This window comes from Dipteris shenzhenensis, chromosome 19 (genome assembly GCF_047967505.1).
Source record: "Dipteris shenzhenensis isolate YYH24624 ecotype China chromosome 19, Dip_SZ_1.0, whole genome shotgun sequence".
NCBI classification, from domain to species: Eukaryota; Viridiplantae; Streptophyta; class Polypodiopsida; order Gleicheniales; family Dipteridaceae; genus Dipteris; species Dipteris shenzhenensis.
In genome coordinates this window covers 20,552,563-20,573,823 of record NC_141614.1, presented here as the reverse complement: position 1 = coordinate 20,573,823, position 21,261 = coordinate 20,552,563, and the positions used below count along the sequence as shown (strand labels likewise).

The 21,261-nt window shown below is 42.7% G+C and overlaps 1 protein-coding gene across 1 annotated transcript; it reads right to left on the bottom strand.

The window, feature by feature from the left end:
- Positions 1-1,769: 1,769 nt before the first annotated feature.
- On the bottom strand, positions 1,770-19,745 carry SCC3 (sister-chromatid cohesion protein 3). Its single transcript, XM_087390461.1, has 23 exons — positions 19,659-19,745; positions 19,252-19,357; positions 18,873-19,143; positions 18,649-18,761; positions 18,451-18,543; positions 18,203-18,366; positions 17,878-18,114; positions 17,590-17,734; positions 17,284-17,462; positions 17,052-17,191; positions 16,829-16,956; positions 16,514-16,687; positions 16,233-16,394; positions 15,940-16,140; positions 15,676-15,813; positions 15,295-15,495; positions 15,070-15,214; positions 13,189-13,301; positions 10,038-10,181; positions 3,270-3,535; positions 3,053-3,177; positions 2,505-2,952; positions 1,770-2,403 (listed from the first exon to the last, which is right to left on the bottom strand). Exons 1-22 carry the CDS (start codon positions 19,703-19,705, stop codon positions 2,552-2,554), a joined length of 3,693 nt encoding a protein of 1,230 aa, XP_087246587.1. The 5' UTR covers positions 19,706-19,745; the 3' UTR covers positions 1,770-2,403; positions 2,505-2,551.
- Between the last annotated feature and the right edge of the window lie 1,516 nt (positions 19,746-21,261).

Here is a 21,261-nt window from a genome sequence, read left to right as displayed (position 1 = left end):
ACTAACTAATTAACCTATCTAATCTATTCGAAATTAACCTATCTAACCGTCCCTATCCTAATCGTTGCTCCCTCTCCGTTCCCTGCGCTTCCGCCTCCCGCTCTCCTCCCTCCTCTTCTACCTCCTCCACTTCCGCCTCCCGCTACCTCCTTCCCTCCTCTTCCTCCCTCCCTCCTCTTCTACCTCCTTCCCTCCTCTTCCTCCCGTTCCCTACTTCCCTCCTCTTCTTCCTCCCAACTCCCATTTCACTCCTTCCCTCCTGCTCTCTCCCTCCTCCCGTGCTTCTCCTCCTCCCTCCCTCCCCTCTCTCCTATTCCCCAGCTCTTCCTTTTGTTGAAGAGGCCTCACAGCCCCCCCTATCTGCACTACCCCCCCTTCTCATTTTATACCAAGCTCAGGAAGCTTCTGGAGTCCAAGGCTTCTAGAAGAAGCCACGAAGCACTTGGTGGCTTCAAGAAGCCATTGCCAAGAAAACTCTTGAATTCGCCTCTCCCATCAATCATAACATACCTTAATCACCTTCGTCTCCGCCCCCACCTCTTACATACCTTAATCGCCTTCACACATTCCGCCCCGCACAAATTAATTAATAGGGGCCCAAATTCAATTTGGGGGTCCCTATCACAAGTGTACTCAATGAGGTAGAATTAGTGGACACGCATGGCGGCTTCCTTAACCCAAACAATTTTACTATTTTGTTTATCCCAATAGGGAAAAAATTTCCTAGAGGTTTCAATAGAATTAGTACTCTTAAAATGGATCAAAGAATTGGTATGACATTGTCATTTTGGTACAAAGCATGACGCCACTAGTCACAAGTGTACTCAACGAGGTAGAATTAGTGAGCATTACGTTGGACACGCATGGCGGCTTCCTGTGACCCAAATAGTTTTACTATTTTATTTATCTCAATAGGGGAAAATTTTCCTAGAGGTTCAATAGAATCAATACTCTTAAAATGGATCAAAGAACTGGTCATACCAAACCATGTATTTTGCACCAAGGAGTATGTCGTGAGTCTTGTTGTGTGTTCATCATATGAGCCTCCACCTAAAGAAAGCAATGTGCCCAGATCCTCAGACACGAGTGGCTTTGATTGTTCTACAATCAGTAAGAATTAACAACCCTCAAGAGGAGCTTAGTAACCAAAAGCAAGAATTCACAACCCTCAAGAGGAGCTTAGTAACCAAAAGCGTAGCCAATTGATTGTTGTCACATGGTCCCACTAGTAATAATGTGCAGCTAAACTCTTAATGAGTCAAAGATTACCACTTTGATGCATGTTAATCATGTCATGCTGGAAATGAATAAGCAAGCCAGCTTCCATGTAGGAATAGCATAGCTCAATTGTAAACAATGCACATGGGAATTAGTGGATCCACTTCAAAGCATCTTGAGCACTGGGAAAGAGAGATACATTTCACCTCTCCATGAGCACCTCCATCTATGTTGATGGTATTGGCCTCATTCTCACATCCAATGACTACACCACTCTTGATGTGTGCTATAACACTCTTACTCTTGGCTCTTCGAGACTTTGAAGTGACACACTTTATCAGCTGCTTCTTTCAGTGTTGAAATAGAATGTACATGCTTGTCGAACAGAACGATTTTAAAAGAAGTAAAATCAAGCTTGCACCACCAAGATCATTGCATCTTGACACACTTTTCACCCTGACATCTTATGATGTATTGAATGCTTCCTCCACCGTGAGCATATGATGATCTAACTTCACATTGTACAAACCCAACTCTCGAGGAGTGCACAAAGTTGGTAATATCTAATTGAAGTTTTCATCCTGCCTAAGATTGGCTATTTCAGGTGGAATCCCACTATGCTCGTTTAAATGTCTGTGCAAAAATGAAAAAGACCATTCAGTCCCACATAGGGGAGATGATTATGAATGTGCAATGACCAGGCAGCTTTATACTTTACAATAACAAGTTACACCACGAAGAACAGGCCTTCAAATTCAGCCATGATTATGCAAGCCAACCATAATCCCTCTTTCTTCCTAGCACGATTAAGAAAAGGGGAGCTCCCGTCTGTCCTAAAATGGCTCCCATATGTATAATGCAGTTATGGTTATCTAGTGAGGCCTATCTAGTATAAAGCATATATCTTAGCTTCAGCATCACAGGAGAGCTTCAAGGCCTGTGATGAGTAGCCTACACAACAAAACAGGTTCATGTTCCTTTGCACTGTCATTGGCTCTTCCTCATACTTGACAAGTAATTCTATATCCGAAGAGTCACTACTGCTTCCACTTCACAACGACAAAAGACTGAAAAGAAGGATACTGGCAGAGTACTCCTTATGCTTTATATGCGGTCCCTCTGTATGGGCAAAGAGCAATATATCTCAGAGGGTGCACCCCAGAGCCATGACAACGGCCCATTCCGCTGCACAAAGTGAGGAGAGGAACAAAACAGAAGCAATGAGCATTCCTTTTACATTAAACTTCAAACTCATTACAACTTTTATCGGGAAGGGCGGCCCATACCTTTTGGCATCACAAGCTGGAATTCATATTAGCCAGGATGATTGCCTTCAAAGTGTGTTTCCTACTGGTAGCTGCTCTTCTGTAGCTGACCCCATTAATGGGCTGCTAATAGGAGACAAAGGCAGAGTTTCACTATTTTCTTCAATGTTCTTCAATTCAGCATCCTCTCTTTCTGTGATATTTCGACCAACCGAGTCTTTTGGATTTGCAGTTTTATCAGTCGTGTTTGCTTTTAAGTGTTTACCACCATTTGACTTCATTGTAGATCTGACGTGGTAAAGTGGAGTGTCATCATCTTCATCTTCCTGCCCCTCATGGTCCTCTGATTCAGATGCTTGCTCGTCATCATCAGTGGTCTCATCCCCTTCAAATAGTTTCTTTCCTTTGACTCCACGGGCCTTTCTCGTTTGAGGGTGCACTTGCCGTGTACCACTGCCCTCTTTATCACCTATGGAAACAGATTTTGTGTGCCCGCAAATTCAAAATTGGAGAATAGAATACAGATTCCACATGTGGAAACGGAAGAATCTCCAAATGAGAAAACTTACCATCAGCAACGGGAGTCTTTGCCGCCTTCTCTTTCAGATATTCAACAAAAGTGATGTAAGGGCGCCAGCTACTTGGATCTTCATCAGGATCAACACCTGCAACCTTATTTTGGATTTCTGCAAGACTGAAATGCAATTATTTGTGCCACTTAGACCCATCATCCAATCAGTTACGACAAGAAAATGCTAGATCCAAAACTAAAATTTTAACACTTACATTTCATGCACCTCAGCAGGTGGCAATTTAAGTGCAAACTGAAGAACACCACCCTCCAGAAACGATAACTGTTTGGGAGCATCAAAGAAAGCATGTTCAAGCCCTCCCTTCACAATATGGAGGATACTTGATTTGTACAAGTTACGAGCAGAGCCTGAGAATGTCGCAGAAAGCCGACTTGCAAGTTCCTTGCATGCCAAAAATGATCTACTGGTTGACCAGTCTTCATCATTGCCTTGTATTTCGAATATGTGCCTGTTGTAGGCCTGAATTCCAAAATGGTGACATTCTCTCTCTCTCTCTCTCTCTCTCTCTCTCTCTCTCTCTCTCATGCGCACCTAAAGCAACTGTTTAATGTGTGTGCGTGAGAGAGAGAAAGAGGGAGGACCACTGTTTCAAGGAATTCTTGATATTAAAATTCATGTTTTGATGGTTGCACGTGGTTGTAGCTGTAGAGTCTAGAGGAGCATTGGGAGGACTGGTTAGGAAATTATCAATAGACCAATTTGAGAATGAAATGGATGGAATTATGTTCATTAAACATTTGCTTCAGGCACACTGGATAGCTCAGGAAGCCTAAGGAGGCTTGAGGCTGGGCAGGTGATTCTCGAGTGGAGTTGCAAGAACACGGATGAGTTAGGGTTTTTGCTATTTTTAGCACCACTGGGCTCGAGCCTATATAGGGAGCCCAGGGGTTCAGTTTTCAGTCATGCAAGTCAGAGCAAGCCTAGCTCTTCTTTGCTGGTCTGGATCGAGGATCGGTTGCGGACCTGCACCTACTTTCTAGCGCAAAGCAGTGGATCCAAGGCCCTTGGGGCACCACCTCGTGAAATGGAATGCCAGCCTGGTTGGGATCTAGTTGGGAGATGTGCCAGTGTGCTAGCATCTCAGCCAGGGTTGGGTGGTGAGCATGCATGCATCCATCATCGTTGTTCTATGGTTGTTTCTTCGTGCTTGTTTGCAGGTCCAAATTCTCGGGTCATGTCAATTGGTATAAGAGCCAACTCTAGAGGGGTACGAATCTCTGTAGAGAGAAGGTGTGGACGAATTTTCATCCAAGTATGATTCAAATTGATGTGGTACTTTGCAAGAAATTGTGAATTCGCCAGCTAGGGCTATGAATTCGTCAGGATTGGGATGGACAGAATTCGTAGATGGTGCATGTGTAAATCGTTGAAGAAGAAGGGAGAGTTAGACTGGCAATTATTAGGGATTTGAATTTGAGTTGGCTGAGAGTCCAGTCTGCTGAGGATTGGGAGTGGGATTAAGGTAGGAGGGCTGTTGCAAATCCTTAGGACAGGCTGGGGGTTGCAGCAAATTTACTTAAAACCAGACTGACCGGTGAAAGACAGCTATGGCTTCAATATCACCACTCTTAAATGACGGGATTTATACTCTCAAAAGCTCTCCCTCACTCCCTCTCTCTGGAGATGCACTAGGGCCCAGGACAATTCGTCGGGCTGGACCCCCCCGAAGGTCTTTATTCATCCAAGAAAATCTGTTACAGAAGTTCAGCGTAGAGCTATCTCGTAAATCTCCATCTTCAAAACTTGAATAATCTCTTCTTTTACAAAAGCTTCAAGCTCCATTCAAATTGGCAACATGCAACTTGTCTAAAATCTAGACTAAATCCTATTACAAGCCACTAAGGGCCATTCTGGAGTCTTCAAAGCTCTCGGTCACACGAACCGCCTCCTAGATGCTTGTCAGGCTCCCATTTCGCTTAGGAAAAAAAATAATCCTTCCTAGTACCTGCAACAATTAATTAAAGCGCACCACCATGGTACCCATTAATTGTTAGCGCTTTGCATGCAAATAACACACTGTGGACTAATCTTCGTCACGGTGGGCGTCCCCACTGAACACATGTGCACATCTAAACAAATATATATACAAATAAACATATATATATTCTCTAGTTGACCGGAGTCAACACTCTTGATTATAATTAAAGAGCTTTGACCAAAGGTCAAGGCGCCTTAATTATAGCCAAGTCTCTCCAACCAAAGTTGGCACATCTTGGTTAATCAGGGTTAACCCTCTTGGCGCATGCCAAGTCTTGTTGACCGAAGTCAACACTCTCTGACCGCAGTCAGGTTTACTTGACTGGAGTCAAGTATCTTTCACCGTAGTCAATCCTTTGACCATTAAAATAACTCTTTGACCATAATTAACACATATAAAACTCTTTAATTATGATCAAATAAATGGTCAACTGTACTTTGACTTAGGATATTTACATTGTAGTGACATCCCCTCGGCTTCTATTCAGTTGACCTCAACTGAAAAGCTTCTTTGTAAACATCCAAAAGCTGTGGATGATCGAATAACATGTCTTCGTCCATCCACTTGGCATCTAATGCCGTATAATTCTTGAATTTTACAAGATACCTGTAAAACTCCTTACCCTGAGGGCCTTTACGTACAATATGGTACACAATTTGCTCTGGCTAAAGGACTTCCTCCAGCTCATCCACTTCTGGTGGATCTTCTGATACTGGTTTTGTAGGCTCTGGTCCTTGAAATTTCTTTAGAAGACTCACATGGAATGCATTGTGAATCCTCCAATGCTCTGGCAATGCTAATCTGTATGCAGCCTCATTTATTCTTTCTGTAACCCTGAAAGGGCCATAGTATCTGGGAGATAACTTTGCATACACTTTCTGTTTGCCTTTAAACTTGCGGAGCCTAGCTTTTTCAAACCTCAAAAGTACCCAGTCCCCTTCCTTGAGATCTAGCTGTCTCCTATGTTTATCTGCAGCTCTTTTATGTTTCTCTTGAGACCTTTCAATTGCTGTCCGGACTTGGCTGTAAGCTGTCTGGAGGTCTCTTACAAACTGATCAGCTGCAAATATTTCATCTTTAGTCCTCAATATAGGTGGCAAAATCACTTTCCCATATATGATTTCAAAAGGGGCTTTCCCTGTAGAGCTATGTCCTGTATTATTGTAAGCAAACTCTACTAACGGTAGGTACTTTTCCCAGTTTGAACTTTGGTCACCCACGTAGCATTTCAGCATATCCAAAATTGTAGAATTTGCTACTTCACTTTGACCATCTGTCTGGGGATGGAAAGAAGAAGAAAAATTCAGATTCGTCTCCATGTTATCAAATAAAGCTCTCCAGAATAGACTGGTCATTCTGGGATCTCGATCACTAACAATGGACTTAGGCATACCATGATGTTTAAAAATTTGTGCCATGAACAGCTTAGCCATATGATCTGCCTTTATGGTTTTGCGAACCAGAATGAAATGAGCTTGCTTGCTGAATCTGTCTATGATAGTCCAAATCCCATCATTCCCTAACTTTGATCTCGGCAAATCAAAAATAAAGTCCATTGTAATACTTTCCCATGGTGCCTGAGGCATGGGAAGAGGCATAAGTAGGCCAGGTGCCTTCCGTCTATCGTACTTTATTTTCTGACACGTAAGGCATTCAGTAACAAACTGATGTATATCTTTCCGCATTCCTGGCCAAAAGAAATACCTCTCTAGGGCTAGAGTTGTTGCTGTAATTCCTCTATGTCCAGCATAGGGAGGTGCATGGCATTCCCCCAAAATCTTTTTCCTCATCTCCTGGGTGATGCATAGGCAATCATCTTTCATTAAATACCCATCTTTCAGGGAATAGTGACTGGTGGATTGCCCTTCTTGCATTTGCTGTAAAATTTCACCAAAATCAGAATCATGAGCATATTGTTCCCTCATGCCTTCCAGGTCCTGATGATAAGCAATAGGGAGACTTGGTTTAGGCCAAGAGGGTTGAGTAAAACTCTAGTCAAAGCCCCTTCATTATGGTCAAGGAGGGGTGAAGTTGGTCAACCAGCATGCGCTTTGGTTTGCTCGGTGGGGACACCCACTGAGACTAGGATTAGTCTACAGATTATTCTTGCATCAAAAGCTAACGGTTACTTCATTAATTTGTTGCAGGTACCAAGAGGGGGTTAAAGTGGCCTAAGGCGGCTTACCAAGATAAGTCTACATCTGCATGTGACCCAGAGCTTAGAAGTCTCCACAGCTGCCAATGCATTTGGCATGTAGTTAGGTAATTGGCACTTGGCAATTGCCAAGCATGGAGAGCTAAGCTCCCTTGTAATTTGAATTACTCACGTTTGTAATCAGCTTCAAGCTGCAGATCTTGACACTCTGTAATTCTTTCATCGATGAAATAAAAAGTACCTAATGTATGTGAGAATGAAGGAAAGAGAGAGAGAGAGAGAGAGAGAGAGAGGAGTTTCTGATAGGGCTAACAATTGACGAACTTGACGATGCATAGAATTGATAAAATTTATGATCGACGACCACCCAATTCTGTTGTACATACATCCCACTGTGGGCTGAGGCAAAGGGCTTGCTAAGGCCCTTGCTGAGTGCTAAGCTTATGACCCTTTTTTTTTAAGTCAAACACTTTAAACTAGTGCATGTGCTCGACTTACGTGTGTAAGATTTTGCGTATGGCCCAGCATTCAAGAATTATCTTATTATATGGGACTGAAACCTATGCATGCTTTACTTTGAGTACACATGCTTTTCGAGAAATACTATAAATACATTACAGGCGACCTGTCCAAAAAGAGAGTTGCTTGCTGTAGACCGCTCCCAGGCAGCGGAAAGAAATACATTGAGACAACACAATGTCACTCTAGGAACCCACTCCATGTAGGAAAAGACACCTCAAATTAAGAGGGAATACTCAGATAAGCAACCAAGAGAATATACATTGATACAAACCAAGCACAAAATCTGTCAATACATGTACCAACATGTTCGTCGCTAAGGTAAGGTACCAAAACTGGCTCCAGATGCTTGTCCTACTAAGGTAGTCTTCAACTTCACCACCTGGCTTCTTGTAGGCTTCAATAGCTACAAACTTAAGTCCATGCTGCTCACCCTCCTTGCACCACCATACCTTACTGTGTCCTCCTGGAAGGCCAAAACACCTGCATTGAACTTGTCAAAGTCCCCTGCAGTAGGCATTGAAAGCCTCCGCAATGAGAACTCCCCCTTCAAGAAACAGAGAACTCCTGTACAAACAAAGCAACCAACCTGCCGACGGGCCAGCCAACCTGCAGACAGACCAGGTTTGCGGCTTATCTTATGGCCTGACCTGCACTCCCACGCCTCATTTGCCATGTCTGTCTGTGGAGCTTGTGTGGCCTCTCTGCTTGTCTTGTGGCACTTGGGTATCACCTCTGGAAGCCCCTGGAGCCCTTCCTTTCCTTTCCTTGCTGTTTTGAGTCTTCTCCCCTACCAGAAGTCCTTCATTTTGAAGATGGCAGATTTTTGTTGCTCCTCTCTGGCTGGCTGAAGTGGATTTTGGAGCTTTCTTCGCGACAATTCTCCTCCCCTTGGTGCTCTCTACTTTTGGCATGCTTGCTGGACTTGGATGCCTCCATTCTGGGCCATTTTTGAAGGTTTTCTTGACTTTCTTCGCGACAAAAGTCTTCCTTTCTTGCTCTTTGTCTCTCTCTCCCCCTCTATCTCTCGGCTGCGTTGCGCAACTGCTCTCTCTCTCTCTCTCTCTCTCTCTCTCTCTCTCTCTCTCTCTCTCGGACGCGTTGTAGCAAGACCGTGCTCTCTCTCTCTCTCTCTCTCTCTCTCTCTCTCTCATAGGCAGCTCCCTCCTACCGGAGTCTGCTGTCTGCTGTTCAACCAACTTCTGGGGTTCTTTCGGGCTGAAACAGGATCTTTTTGTTGGCTGGATTCTTATCTTCTCTTTCTGCTCTATGCTACTGTCATTCTTGCTGAGATTCGGCGAGGTTGGATGACCTACCATTGGCCCGGAAGAGGATTGGGGCGCTGGTTGTGATACTCTGCACAGCCACGGGTTGGCATTGTACTAGGTTGCACCTGCCGGTGAGCTCTTGAAGGTAGTCCCTTGTATTTGAGCTAACTAGTAATTAAATAAATACCGCAGGGGGCACCAAGTGTTGGGGCCAACAGGTGTCACTTTGCATGTTTTTGAGTAGGGGCATTCTAGCCTCCCTTGTTTTAAATGGTTCAGTGATGCTATGCCGTGAAGTTATATGCTCGAAGTTTTGCTTGTGGGCAATGGCAATGGTTCAAGTTGGCTGTATTTCAGATTTGTGAGATAATAGTGTCAGTTACACTACCCTTTGTCAGTCAAAGGCCGGTTACACTAGCACTAACTTGTGCATCCCCATTACTTGTGAGACAGCCAAAACTTCTGAAGTTAATTAATGGCTTTCACAGTATTTTTCCCATACACTACCCAATTTTGGAAACTTTGCTAGAGTAACAGGTATGGAGTATGGTCCTTTCTAGAATTTCTTCACCCTTCTCCTGTAGGTTGTTCCCACCTAATTTTATCTAAGAATATGCAACTTGCAAGGATTCAACTGGTTGAGCTAGTTTTAGGGATCATGTAAACACATTTAAGTTGGTAAAAAATTATCATTTAGCCTCATTTTGTCTGGCTTGCCAATGGACCTTGGTCTTTTCATTTTTATTTCCTCCATCTTTCATAAAGTCTTCTTGCAATTTTCCAAATCTCGCCAGTGTTGTTGCTGACCCTTATAGTCATGCTCATTCCTTAAAGCCCATTGATATTAATCTACGTTCTTATGCTCTCAATTGTTGCAACCCTCTATACAGCTTGCCTAAAGTTCTCAAGCTTGTTTTGCATCTTGTGATTGAGGTTGCACAAGGTGGTATTTCTAGCTTCTATATTTGAATGACTGTACAGTGGTAAGCAGCTTTTTGAATTACAAGCTATTAAAAATAGGAGCTGGACATTTTATAGTACCCGTTTAATGGCCTCCAAATACAGATTTGAGAGCTCCGTAATCTTCATGCTCCGTTTTAAAATCATAAGCATGTGCTTGACTGTTTCAGCCACAGTCTTCCCATGTAGCACAAAGTGTGAAACTATCTCTGGTCCAAGGAAATCCTGAAAGTGCCACCAAAGACACAACATCAATGTAACTAATTAAACTCCCAAAAAAAAGAAAGAAAACAAAATTGAAAAACGGATATGCTACATAGAATTTTCAAAACATCAGAACTGCTCTATGAGTTGTTTGCACAGCCCACTGACAAGAAACAGTAATTCCTTGAACTTAATTATGTGCTATCAAGCTCAGCCATAAACTTAAAATGTAATTGATGCATAAACTCTCCATTTGCATCATGAAAAGGCCTACACCTGTTGCATGCAAGGTCACCTTGTCTTAATTAAGACCTGAAGCTCCAACTCCAACTCTGTTTAGATTCTGTTAAATGCAAAGCGACCAATCTCATCAAAGGCTCTCTAACAGAGCACTGAAGCTCGCTAGAGCTAGCCATGACTCGGATGCCCTCACATGAGACCTATACTCTTAACTCAAACCTGTGTGTGTCTTCCTTTTCTTTTACAAGATTCAAACCTAAAAATTCTCATGGATAAAAAAACTTTAGAAGTACAAGACAAAATGTTTATCCTTTTTTGTTAAATCAAAAGTTTACCTTATCACCCAAAAACCAGAGAAGATAATTGCGAGAATTGACTGGTGCCCCTCCTGGCACCTTACAAAGGTTTTTGCAATTAACATGCGTGGCACGCATGTGTTGAGGGTTGAAGCCACATTTTTGCAGACTATTGGACAAAAATTGTTTTTCCATCTGTCAATCAACAGAAATCTCAGATTTTAACACAATTTTCAATTCAGCCAAACATTGATGTTTTCCTGTCCATTTGAGGCTGCTTCTGCAAATCTGCTCTACCTATGATGATTGATCAAAAACAGGTACTCAGATATCCTTTGAGCCTTCACAACACCTTCAAACTTTTGAAGCATTCTTAAACTATTAACCCACAATGGGCGCTGACAGATGTATTTCGTTGCCCCAAATTGTTGCACCTGCACAAATCTACCTACATCAAGCTTCTTCAGCTAGAAACGTATATCTAACCATCACGCTTTACACTATATCAATGCTTGTTAGCTTTAGCCATATATCTAAGCCATGGTCCATTGCTCCTAGGTCCAATTTCTAGAGCATATCTCGTCATCTATACGGTGAAGTAGCATGGCCTAGGTGTCATAACCTAAGTAAAGGGGCAGACCTTTGTAAGCAGCCGTCCTCTCTCCACCAAAAGGGATGCATAGGGAACCTTTTTATGAAAGCATGCAGCTGCTCAACAAAAGGGTGGTCCTCATCTTGTCTAGCCATTCGAGCTCAACAAGGTTCATAGCAACTCTCACCCTTTCCCTTGCTCCCTATTGAAATAGGCACCCAAGGCATGGGGTAGCTAATGCCAAGCATGTGCATCCTACAAAACCATAAGGATATTAGTAAGACCTTATCTAGGACTTTGGCGAGCTCTCCAGTATAACTAAAGGCCCACTCCCTGGACCTAAACCCACTGTTAATGCCAGCTCATGCTATGACCTTAAGGTCATAGCATTTCTGTCATATGTACACTAGGGATAGGCAGGCAGATGATGGGCTACAGTGCTATCCGTGGGAACATGGGTCAGCAGGATTGCTTTTTCGCTTTTCTTGGCTTTTCTTGGCAAGCACTCTTCCCTGAGGCTATAAAGAGAGGGCCAAGGCCATAGTTGCACACACCAGCAGTGAGGGAGCAGAGCTATTGTTCACCAGGCGGTATGGGACGCCAAGGGTGAGGTTTGGTTTGCAGGGATGGCAGTTTCTATGAGGCTCTCTAGCCTAGGCTCAGTGGGGCTGATCGAGTCTCGATCAGCATGGTTGGGTGGAGAGTTGCTTGCACATAATTCTGGTGTTGTAGACCATGATTCCAATGGGGTTGTGAGGGCGTGAAATTTCTCCCACCACAAAACAAACTATACTAGCAAGTTTTGGGCTATTGTACAAATGTGATGCTCCCAAGAGTTATCGTCACTACATTTGTCTTTCCCTTGATAAGAAATTCATCATCATCTCCAGATCCAAATTTGCTGTGTGAACTCTGAGGCTTAGGTGTTTTGCCCTGGTCCAATTTGCTAGCCAAATTGCTTCAAATTAAGGCCGATTTTTCACTTGATCTCCTCCAACTCCAAAGCTATGTGTACCTTGAGGCTTAGGTGCTTGTCAGGTGTTTTGACTGGGTAAATTATTTCGCCATATTTCAACCAACAATAGAGCTTGCCTTACATGCGCTTGAGGCATGCAGTGATTGATCTTTTGCAAGGGCTTCTTCACCGCATACATATGTCCCATTTTCTGCAGCAGAACAATGGAAAGCATGGTCTCATTCTAAATGCAAGGAAATGCCACAATCTTGCAAATAATCTCATCCTATCTGCTATCCACACTACACATAACGTCTACATATAGGACGAATAGCTACCAAGTAGCAGACAGAGGGTTGTGCCCATTCAACAAAGTATGCCCTATTATAAGCAGCCCTACACAATGAAATGTCTCTCTCTCAGAAGATGTCACTATTCATATGGGTTGTGTCTTTGTCAAAGTCCAAGCCGTTCTGAGGACACGTGTATTGTTAAATAAGCAATCACCATTCGGCTTCCACATGACTTCCCAGCATCGAAGTGTCCCTCCCCTACCAAGATGCTCCCCCACCAATATGATGATCAGTACTACCATCCAAACTACACTGGAATGCAATGATGATTGCCCTTGCATAGTTACTTCGCAGCATATATTAATTAACCTAGTTTCACCTCAGCTTCAGCTGGAGGCCTCCTTATGGTGACAGCCCTTCTAGTTGACAGTGATTTTCAAAGTATATGTTATCATTGAGATTGGGATACCTGCTGTACATAACAATGCCCTGACAAACATCAATTCCATATCTCTGAAACAACCGCCTCCTTATGGTGACAGCCCTTGTAATTGATTAAGAGTGATTTTCAAACGATCTACTATCATTCAGATCACATTACCTGCTGTACAAAACAACACCCTGACAAACATTAAGAGAAGGACTTCCATACCTTCGGAATGATGTCATGTGCAATCAATTTGGCTGCAGCAGACATGATCACATCTTTTTGATTCAAATAATCCAAGTGCTCATCCGTGACATCCTCCTCTTCATCCTCGTCATCTGGATTTTGACACCAATATTATTAACATGTGAGAATTTTATACCCAGCCTGCAAATATGCATACATATTTAATATGTAGGCACAGGTGAGTTACCTGCATACATGCGTGCAAGTGCGAGTGCAAACGCCAGCATGCGAGGAGTGCGTGCGTGCGTGCATGTGCGCATGTGTGTGTAAGAGAGAGAGAGAGAGAGAGAGAGAGAGAGAGATGGTATACATATATTTATCTATCTATTTTAGTCCATGTATGTATGTAATGGACACATGTATATACTTTGTATTCATGTACATATGTATATGCATACATATGTACATGAATACAATGTATATTATATGTATCTATATTTTTATATCCATAAACAATTAAGTTTTCCAGGCATCATGCTCGACCATGGACTGATTCTAGGAGCTTATCCCTATTGCCTTGGCTCTTCTAGATCAATTGCGAGTCGAAACATGATTAGAGCATGGATGTGTCAGCATGGATGTGTCTTAGCCTGATTCCGAATGTCCTTAATATAAATCTCATAGCATTCTCCAATTTATTTTACAATGAACAAATTAAGGGGGAAATATTTTCCATAGTCGTAATAGCCATTGCAGCAGGCGAAGCCGCTAGCGCACGCGCGCACCCCCCCCCCTAAAGTTTTCCAGAGGTAAATACAACATGCTCGACCATGGACTGATTCTAGGTGCTTATCCCTATTGCTTTGGCTCTTCTGGATCAATCACGAGTCAAATGGCATGGATGTGTGTTAGCCTGACTCCGAATGTCAATAATATAAATCTCGTAACATTCTCCAATTTCCTTGACAATGAAAAAATGGTGGAAATCTTATATTCGTGATAGCCATTGCAGCAGCCAAAGCCGCTAGTGTTTCCGTGCGTGCGTGCGTATGTGTGTGTGTGTGTGTGTGTGTGTGTGTGTGTGTGTGTACAGATACACACACACACACATGTAAACCAGGAACATGCTCAAACTCAGTTTACAGCTCTCCACGTCTCTTTAAATTGAAGACCACTGTTGGCCGGTTTACCTCTCTAGGAGAGGCCAATCTTCCTCTTAGTTGTCATATGCCTTTGTTAGATCACGAAGCCAATCACTAGAAACAAAGAGACTGCAGTTTTCACCCCATGATAGTCACCATAAGGTTGAAAACCATGAACTCCATCACGCATAGCTATTATGAGATACCCACCGACATCCAACAATGGAAGCAGACCAATGTATAAATAAATGCTCTCACAAAACACATATCTACAAGTGCACACACAAGCATACATTTCTACAAAGCTCTATCAGAAGTCCGGAGGTGAAGGGCAAACTCAGACTAGCACTGAAGGAGAAGGCTATCAAAAAACTCACGCATAGCTATTATGAGATACCCACCGACATCCAACAGTGGAAGCAGACCAATGTATAAATAAATGCTCTCACAAAACACATATCTACAAGTGCACACACAACAAAGCTCTATCAGAAGTCCGGAGGTGAAGGGCAAACTCAGACTAGCACTGAAGGAGAAGGCTATCAAAAAACTCTTCATTCAAGCTACGACTGCCTGTGAAGACAAGGGATCCATTTTAATATTTCCCAATGCAACAATTCTAAACAAAAAAGCTTCAAAGGTAGCTGATAGGGCAACACACCACTACAGATAGAAATAATTATCCCAATCTTAGCAGGAAGCAACTTGGAACAGAACTTCACCACATGAAATTTGCATGTCCAAGAGTATGACGGGACCATATATGTTCCAAGAATACCTGCAGAATTGAGCCTGTATTCACAAAGCTTCCAAAAATTTTCCAAAGAGCCAGCAGGGGGGCAGAAGCCCAAAGGTTGAAGTTTAGTTGCTGACAGCTTTGCTTCACTAAAGTAGCTCCACAGATCTGAGAGTATCACACATATCTGAAGCCAAACATCATGTTTCAGTTATGTATAAGGTTACAACATAAATTGCAACAAACTCTGAACATACAACTCCTCACCGTGCAGCATAAAAGGCTTCTGGCATTGCCTTGACTATAACTTTGACAGACGCTCTCTGCGAAACAATCTAGCTGTTTCATCAAATTGATCCTTTTTGAGATTAAGGAGGACATGCCAGCCTCATCGGGATTCTCAGGATCTATGAACTTCAAACACCAGGCAACATGTAGGAACATGTTGAGCAGAGCAAGCTGTATCATCTGCAACAGGTGTTAACACAGCAGATATTTAGACCCTATACTTTAAGAACATTTCATAAAATCAGATATTTAATAGCAGTGCCCTGTTTTTGCCAAATTCCAAAACTCATCTTTGAAGATACACTCAGACAATTGAGAAGCACAAATAAATCTGGCACTACAAAATCTAGGAGGGCATACCTCATCATCAAGATTATTGAAATTCTCCAACAGACCAAGCAGGTCTGCAAATAAGGTGTCACTCAAAACAGCTTTGTTCAACTGCAACTGGTAAAGTCTCCTCAGGTTGACTGTTAAAGAGTATTCATCCTCTGATTCCTGAAAGCCAGAAAACCATAGAACTTTTAAAACAACACAAGTCTCAGGAAAAAAATCATTGTAAATATGGGGGTAATAAAAAGTTCCCTCATTATCAAAACTTGCTTTGCTCTGTTCAAGATATACCTCTGCTTGTTTGATGGCAGTTCGAAGCTTGAGCACAAGCTCATCCTCCATCAACTTCATTGTATGCTGTGCAGAATCTTGAAGATCGGCTTGACTTTCACTTCCACAAAAAGACAATGCCTTCACACAAGCTTTCAGAACATTCTCTTCACCATGTTTAAAAAATGATTCTTTCAGGAGATGCAGCACTTGGCTAAAAGTCTGCAAAGGAACAATGCTGTAATCAATAACTGACAAGCAGATTCCAATGGTGCAGAAAAGATCAGATGAGGCTGTAAAAGTTTTGAGCTTGCCTGCTCTTGGCGTTTTAAAGAGTATAATTCGAGATCCATGTACATGACAAGTTCCACGATAGCAGGTATCTTAGCCTTGTCAGCAAGGTACTTCCTAAGTAGTTTTGAATGCGTCTTCATCAAAGCAACAGTTAATTCTCTCTTATTGGTCTCTATGCTTTCCTGCAGAGGGAAAAAACCAAAAAAAACGGCAGTTCAAGCCCCCAAACAGCTTTTAAATACTTATTCAATAAGGTGCTGCGAAGAAGATGCACATAAACTAAGCAAGAGTTGGCTTTAACCCTCTGTGACTTGCTGAGAGCAGCTTTTCTCAATTCGGAGGAAGGAACTATTTTTTCCCCAACCGCTTTTTTGGCAGAAGCACATAAAACTCTTGCCAGATTTGTGGCATCTTGATCTGTCAGCTCCACCTTAGGATTGTCATCAAGCAGCATAGAAATCATGCATTTCCAGTCCTGCTTGAGAAATCCCCATTCCAACAAGATAAGAAAGGTTAGAAGTAAAACCTTGTTATGAAGCGACTCCAGTTGTTACAAATTAAAAAAACAAACGGATCACAATCAAGAACTAAGTACTCAAGTTCAAAAGGCTGTTACTTTCATGGCCTTCATTTCTTCCCAAACAGCATCAATGACGTAATCGCTAAGGATGGGGTCCGATGAAAACTCTCTAAGAATTTGTAAAAGCCTATTCAGCTGCACTTCAGACCCCTCCTTTTCAGACCCTGCAAGAGTAGCACGGTTCTGTTACCACTTACATTCCAAATGATCACATTCGACACAACATACATCCTGATGTTCATGAAACAACGATGAGTACCATTTGGCTGTGAGCTGCTGAACTTTTGGGCTATAAGATGGTCGTAAACTAGATCACCAACTGCATGGCGTATTAGAGGAGATTCATCAATCAGCAAATCATATAATGGACCAAGGTCTTCATCCCCAAGCAGCTGATGCCTGAAAAACAATTATTGTACTTTGTTAGTCTTTCTCACAATTTTAATCCAAATTGATCAACACTGCTTCTGTGCACAAGAAAATCACTGTACCTCAACAGATGCTTCAGCAGATTTATAGCACTGACCGCGACAGAAACATCAATATCATCTGCCAACTCAATCATGCGATTACAGAAGCGTTCGGTGAACAGACCCAAGGATGGTACATTGTCATCTACTTCATAAAGGTTCTGGAGAGCAGTGATAGAAGTTTTTCGAACTGCTGGATGCTACATCATCCACATAGCTTAATAGAGTTAGAAAACAAACTTTGGCCGATAATGATATGATGGTCATAAATCCCACAGAATAACAGAGGGAAGATATAACTGATGAAGACTAATAGGAGTACCGTACCTTATCATTTAGTGTCCAACCAATATATTTCAGATACAAATCTTGTAGAAAAAGAGATGGATAAGAGACAATCCATGAACCGATTGCTCGAATGCATGCCATACGAATCTCTGGGTCTACATCGCGATAGCGATGCATGAAAAGCCTGCCACAATAGCACAATGAGTTTTTGAGTTTTTGCGCCATCAAAACAAAAGCAAAAAACGCTACAAAATGCAATGCAGTATCTAAAAATTTATCTTGGCCACCATCCATTACTGATGAAATACATGTAGACAGGAATCTAACCCTGTGAATATTTTGCGCATCATCTCCTCAGCCATTGTTATCCTTTCATGGGTTTCTGATAGAGTTTTGTTTAATGACTCCAGCCGACGACCATCTTTCTTCTTCCTCTTCTCTGCATTCAGCTGACGTTGGGCAGTCTCCCGAGACTGACCAAGAGTCTTTGCCACAGTGACGAGTGATGTTACCAATTGAAGACCCACAAGAGTCGTAACTTGTCGAAAAACCCTTGGAGGAGTACTGTGATAGCAGAAGAATGAAGTCGTCACTTGCAGAGAGAGACACACTACTACATGTAAAAAACCTTATCTAGGCTACAAATCCATACCATGAGAGCGCAATCACATAATCCATGCATTTCTCCATGAACACTCGATCAAACAAGGGTCCATTTTGGCATTCCAGGACAAGACTGTCCCAAAATGTCAGGAGATTCTCTTTAAAACTGCGCAAATCTCTTTGCTTTGAACCAAGATAGTCTTCCAGGGGACCCTGGCGTTGTTGTTAAGTTACCAGCTTCTTTGAGTTGAGACAAATATCTAAAGCAAGAAATATTGACAGACTGCAAAAGGATACTTCCTTGGCCCGGGTTACAACATCAAGGACCACGTCATCCACATCAATCTCATCAAGAGGTGCCTCGTCCATTCTGTACGTAACTCCACAAACCTGTAATTCCAGAACCATCATCTCATGCACCAAGTTGGCAGAAACAAGTCATCACAATAGCCAAAAGATTTAAAACATGAAAATCAAAATCTTGACAGATCCAACCTCAAAAAGACTACTCAATAGGTCAATCAAAGCACCATTTGGATCCATTTCATATCGTTCTACCCAACCTTTAGCAGCCCGGCGAACAAGCTTGGTATGATGTTTGATAATCTCTGTCATTGAAAAAAAAAACATTATCACAAATCGTTCTCTATCTAAGGTGTTTATTCTGCACCTTCCAGCATATACATATGTAGAACATATGTAGTAAAAACCAGACTGACCTGCTAAACCATACTCGGTCACTGCATCAGCTTCTTCAGAGGAAAGAGCTGGCCTTTTGCGCTTGTTGACACTTTCCTTACCTTTGAGACCAAATCCCTTCGTTAGATTCTCTTTTCCTGCTTCCACGCCAGGGCTCCCTGAGCCATCCACGCCCATTGAAATTCCCTTTCCTCTGCTCGAGGTAAACGTTGGTGAACCTTTCCCTTGCTCCGAATCTGAATGAACTGGGTGGGCACCGCCGTCTTGAGATGAGCGGGTTCTGGTTCTTTTCTGTAAGGATAATTTTAGGGTCATCGGCATAATTGACAAAATACAGGGTGAGAAAAGACGATGAACTAAATGCTCAAGAAACGAAACCAATAACACTCAGCGTCTCACTTGCATCTGGGTTGATTCCTTAAGGGAAGCTCTTTTCCGTGAATTCTCTCCAGCGCCTCCTTCTCTATGGCTATGGTCTGACTCATCTGCGCTAGTCTCCAACATGCTACAAGATATGGACACAACGTTTTAGGCAAATTCTAAAGCGAGGCGAGCAAAGAAAGATAGACTAACTACCGGTCAGCCTAGCGACCAGCCACGTTACAGAGTCATGTACCACCCTACCGGCAATCAATTTCCGTCAGTAGTGATGGAAACTACAGGGAAATGTCCTTGTGAAGTTTCGAGCTGAGAGTGAGCTTGAATGAAAAGATAGTTTCTTGCAAATTGGATGGAATTTGGGGAAAATACAAGCGGGGAGGCAGTGATGAAAGCAGGAAGAGGAACGAAAAGGGAGAAAACCAAACCTGCGAAGGGGCGCAGCCTTGCGATGATACTTTCTGGTGGAATCCATGTCCAGGATGACGGAAATCCGTTTGAGCGGGAAGATCACATATCAGCTGTTAAGTACAAAGGCCATACTGTGTGATGTGTGTGTCTTATTCTGGAAGCTTTCGTGACGTGTCGCCTGGCACGTCATCATGACCCGCGTCAGGAATTGCCTCCGGCACTCGATTCCTGGTCGGCCGTAACCGTCGACCGGAAGCGATTACCGGCCGCCGTTGCACACATGTCGCAGCGTCATTAGGGCTTGTTTCTGCGCTACCCAATTGCGCACATTCACATGCGGAATTCGCCATCTCTTTCGTTCGCACGACGATTAAGGTACAAAGTGTGGTGGCAAACGGGTGCTCAACCACCAAAATCGTTCCGCCACCTAGGTGCTCAATGCGTTGGGGGGGCTCTACCCTTAGGATCTGCTAGGCCCTCCTCCTTCTACCCTGTTGAGCCCTCCCTTCAATCTACAACCCATACGAAGCTGTTCCTTGCCTGCGTTGCTCCCAATCTAGCCATCACATTTCCTTGTGCAAAAATAGGCCCTTATTAGTTCACAAGCAGTGAGAGAAAAAGACGGAAGTGTGGCATTGGGACATTGGCTTACACGTCATCATTCGTGTGTGTTGGCAACGGTTGGCAACCAGCATTATGCCAGAGACATTTAAAGTGCAACTTTAGATCTAAGCGCTCCAGTGAGGCGTAGCTCACGAGCCGTCAGATGAATAGCTGGAACATCTATGGTTGGCAGCAATAGGCTAGTCATTTTAATAATGTCAGCCGGTGACAAAGTAAACACGCATGAATCGAACTACTGGGATTGGCTTTTCGCTAACCCCGACCATTGACGAATTAAGAAAGAGAAAATAATTATACTTAGAGCAACATTGAGTCGATTGGCATGAGATGTATATCAAATACAAATGGCTCTTTAGAATCAAGAAAAGATTGATTTTGTTACTATTGGGGTGCTTATATCATCATCACTACCTTTTTGTGGATGTTTTGGTACAACTACTTTTGGTCATGAAGCATTTGGATATGTCCAATGAAGTGTTGGCAATTCTAACTCAATAAAATGTGCTTTTACGTTAAAAGTGGGTTGTTATTAGGGCACATGGTCTCAACATCTAGAATTATGATAGATGAGAAGATAGAGGTTATCTCAAACCTTCAACCCTACAACGGTTGTGGTAGTTTTTGGGAAAGGTATGTTGGTGTAGTCAATTTCTGTGTTATCTAGTGCATGTTGTTTGTCTCCTCTACCATTTCAACAAACAAGATGAACCATTCTATGGTGGAATGAGTGTGCCTTAGCATTAGAAAATCTTAGTGTAGATGGTTGTAGTGCTTAAGTGTTCAAGGTTGAAAGTGCATGGTAGGAGAATACTTTTTCCCAATCTTGTTGATTAGTGGTTTGACTTTGTACTTCCAAAGCTTGGCACTCTCCTCAATAGTATGGTTTGACTTTTTACTAAGAAAGCTTGGCTATCTCCAAATAGTATGATATCCATCCTTGATAAATGACGTGAACTTGTACTTAGAAATGAAAGGTGCAAAGTCACAAATTTGCCA

Excerpts from the sequence above, each read along its gene's own strand:
- SCC3 (XM_087390461.1), bottom strand. The coding sequence starts at position 19,705 with ATGGATTCCACCAGAAAGTATCATCGCAAGGCTGCGCCCCTTCGCAG. Across the intron at positions 18,115-18,202 it reads TATGTGATTGCGCTCTCATG|TACTCCTCCAAGGGTTTTTC; the intron begins GTATGGATTTGT and ends CTGCTATCACAG. Across the intron at positions 16,957-17,051 it reads CAGCAGCTCACAGCCAAATG|GGTCTGAAAAGGAGGGGTCT; the intron begins GTACTCATCGTT and ends CTACTCTTGCAG.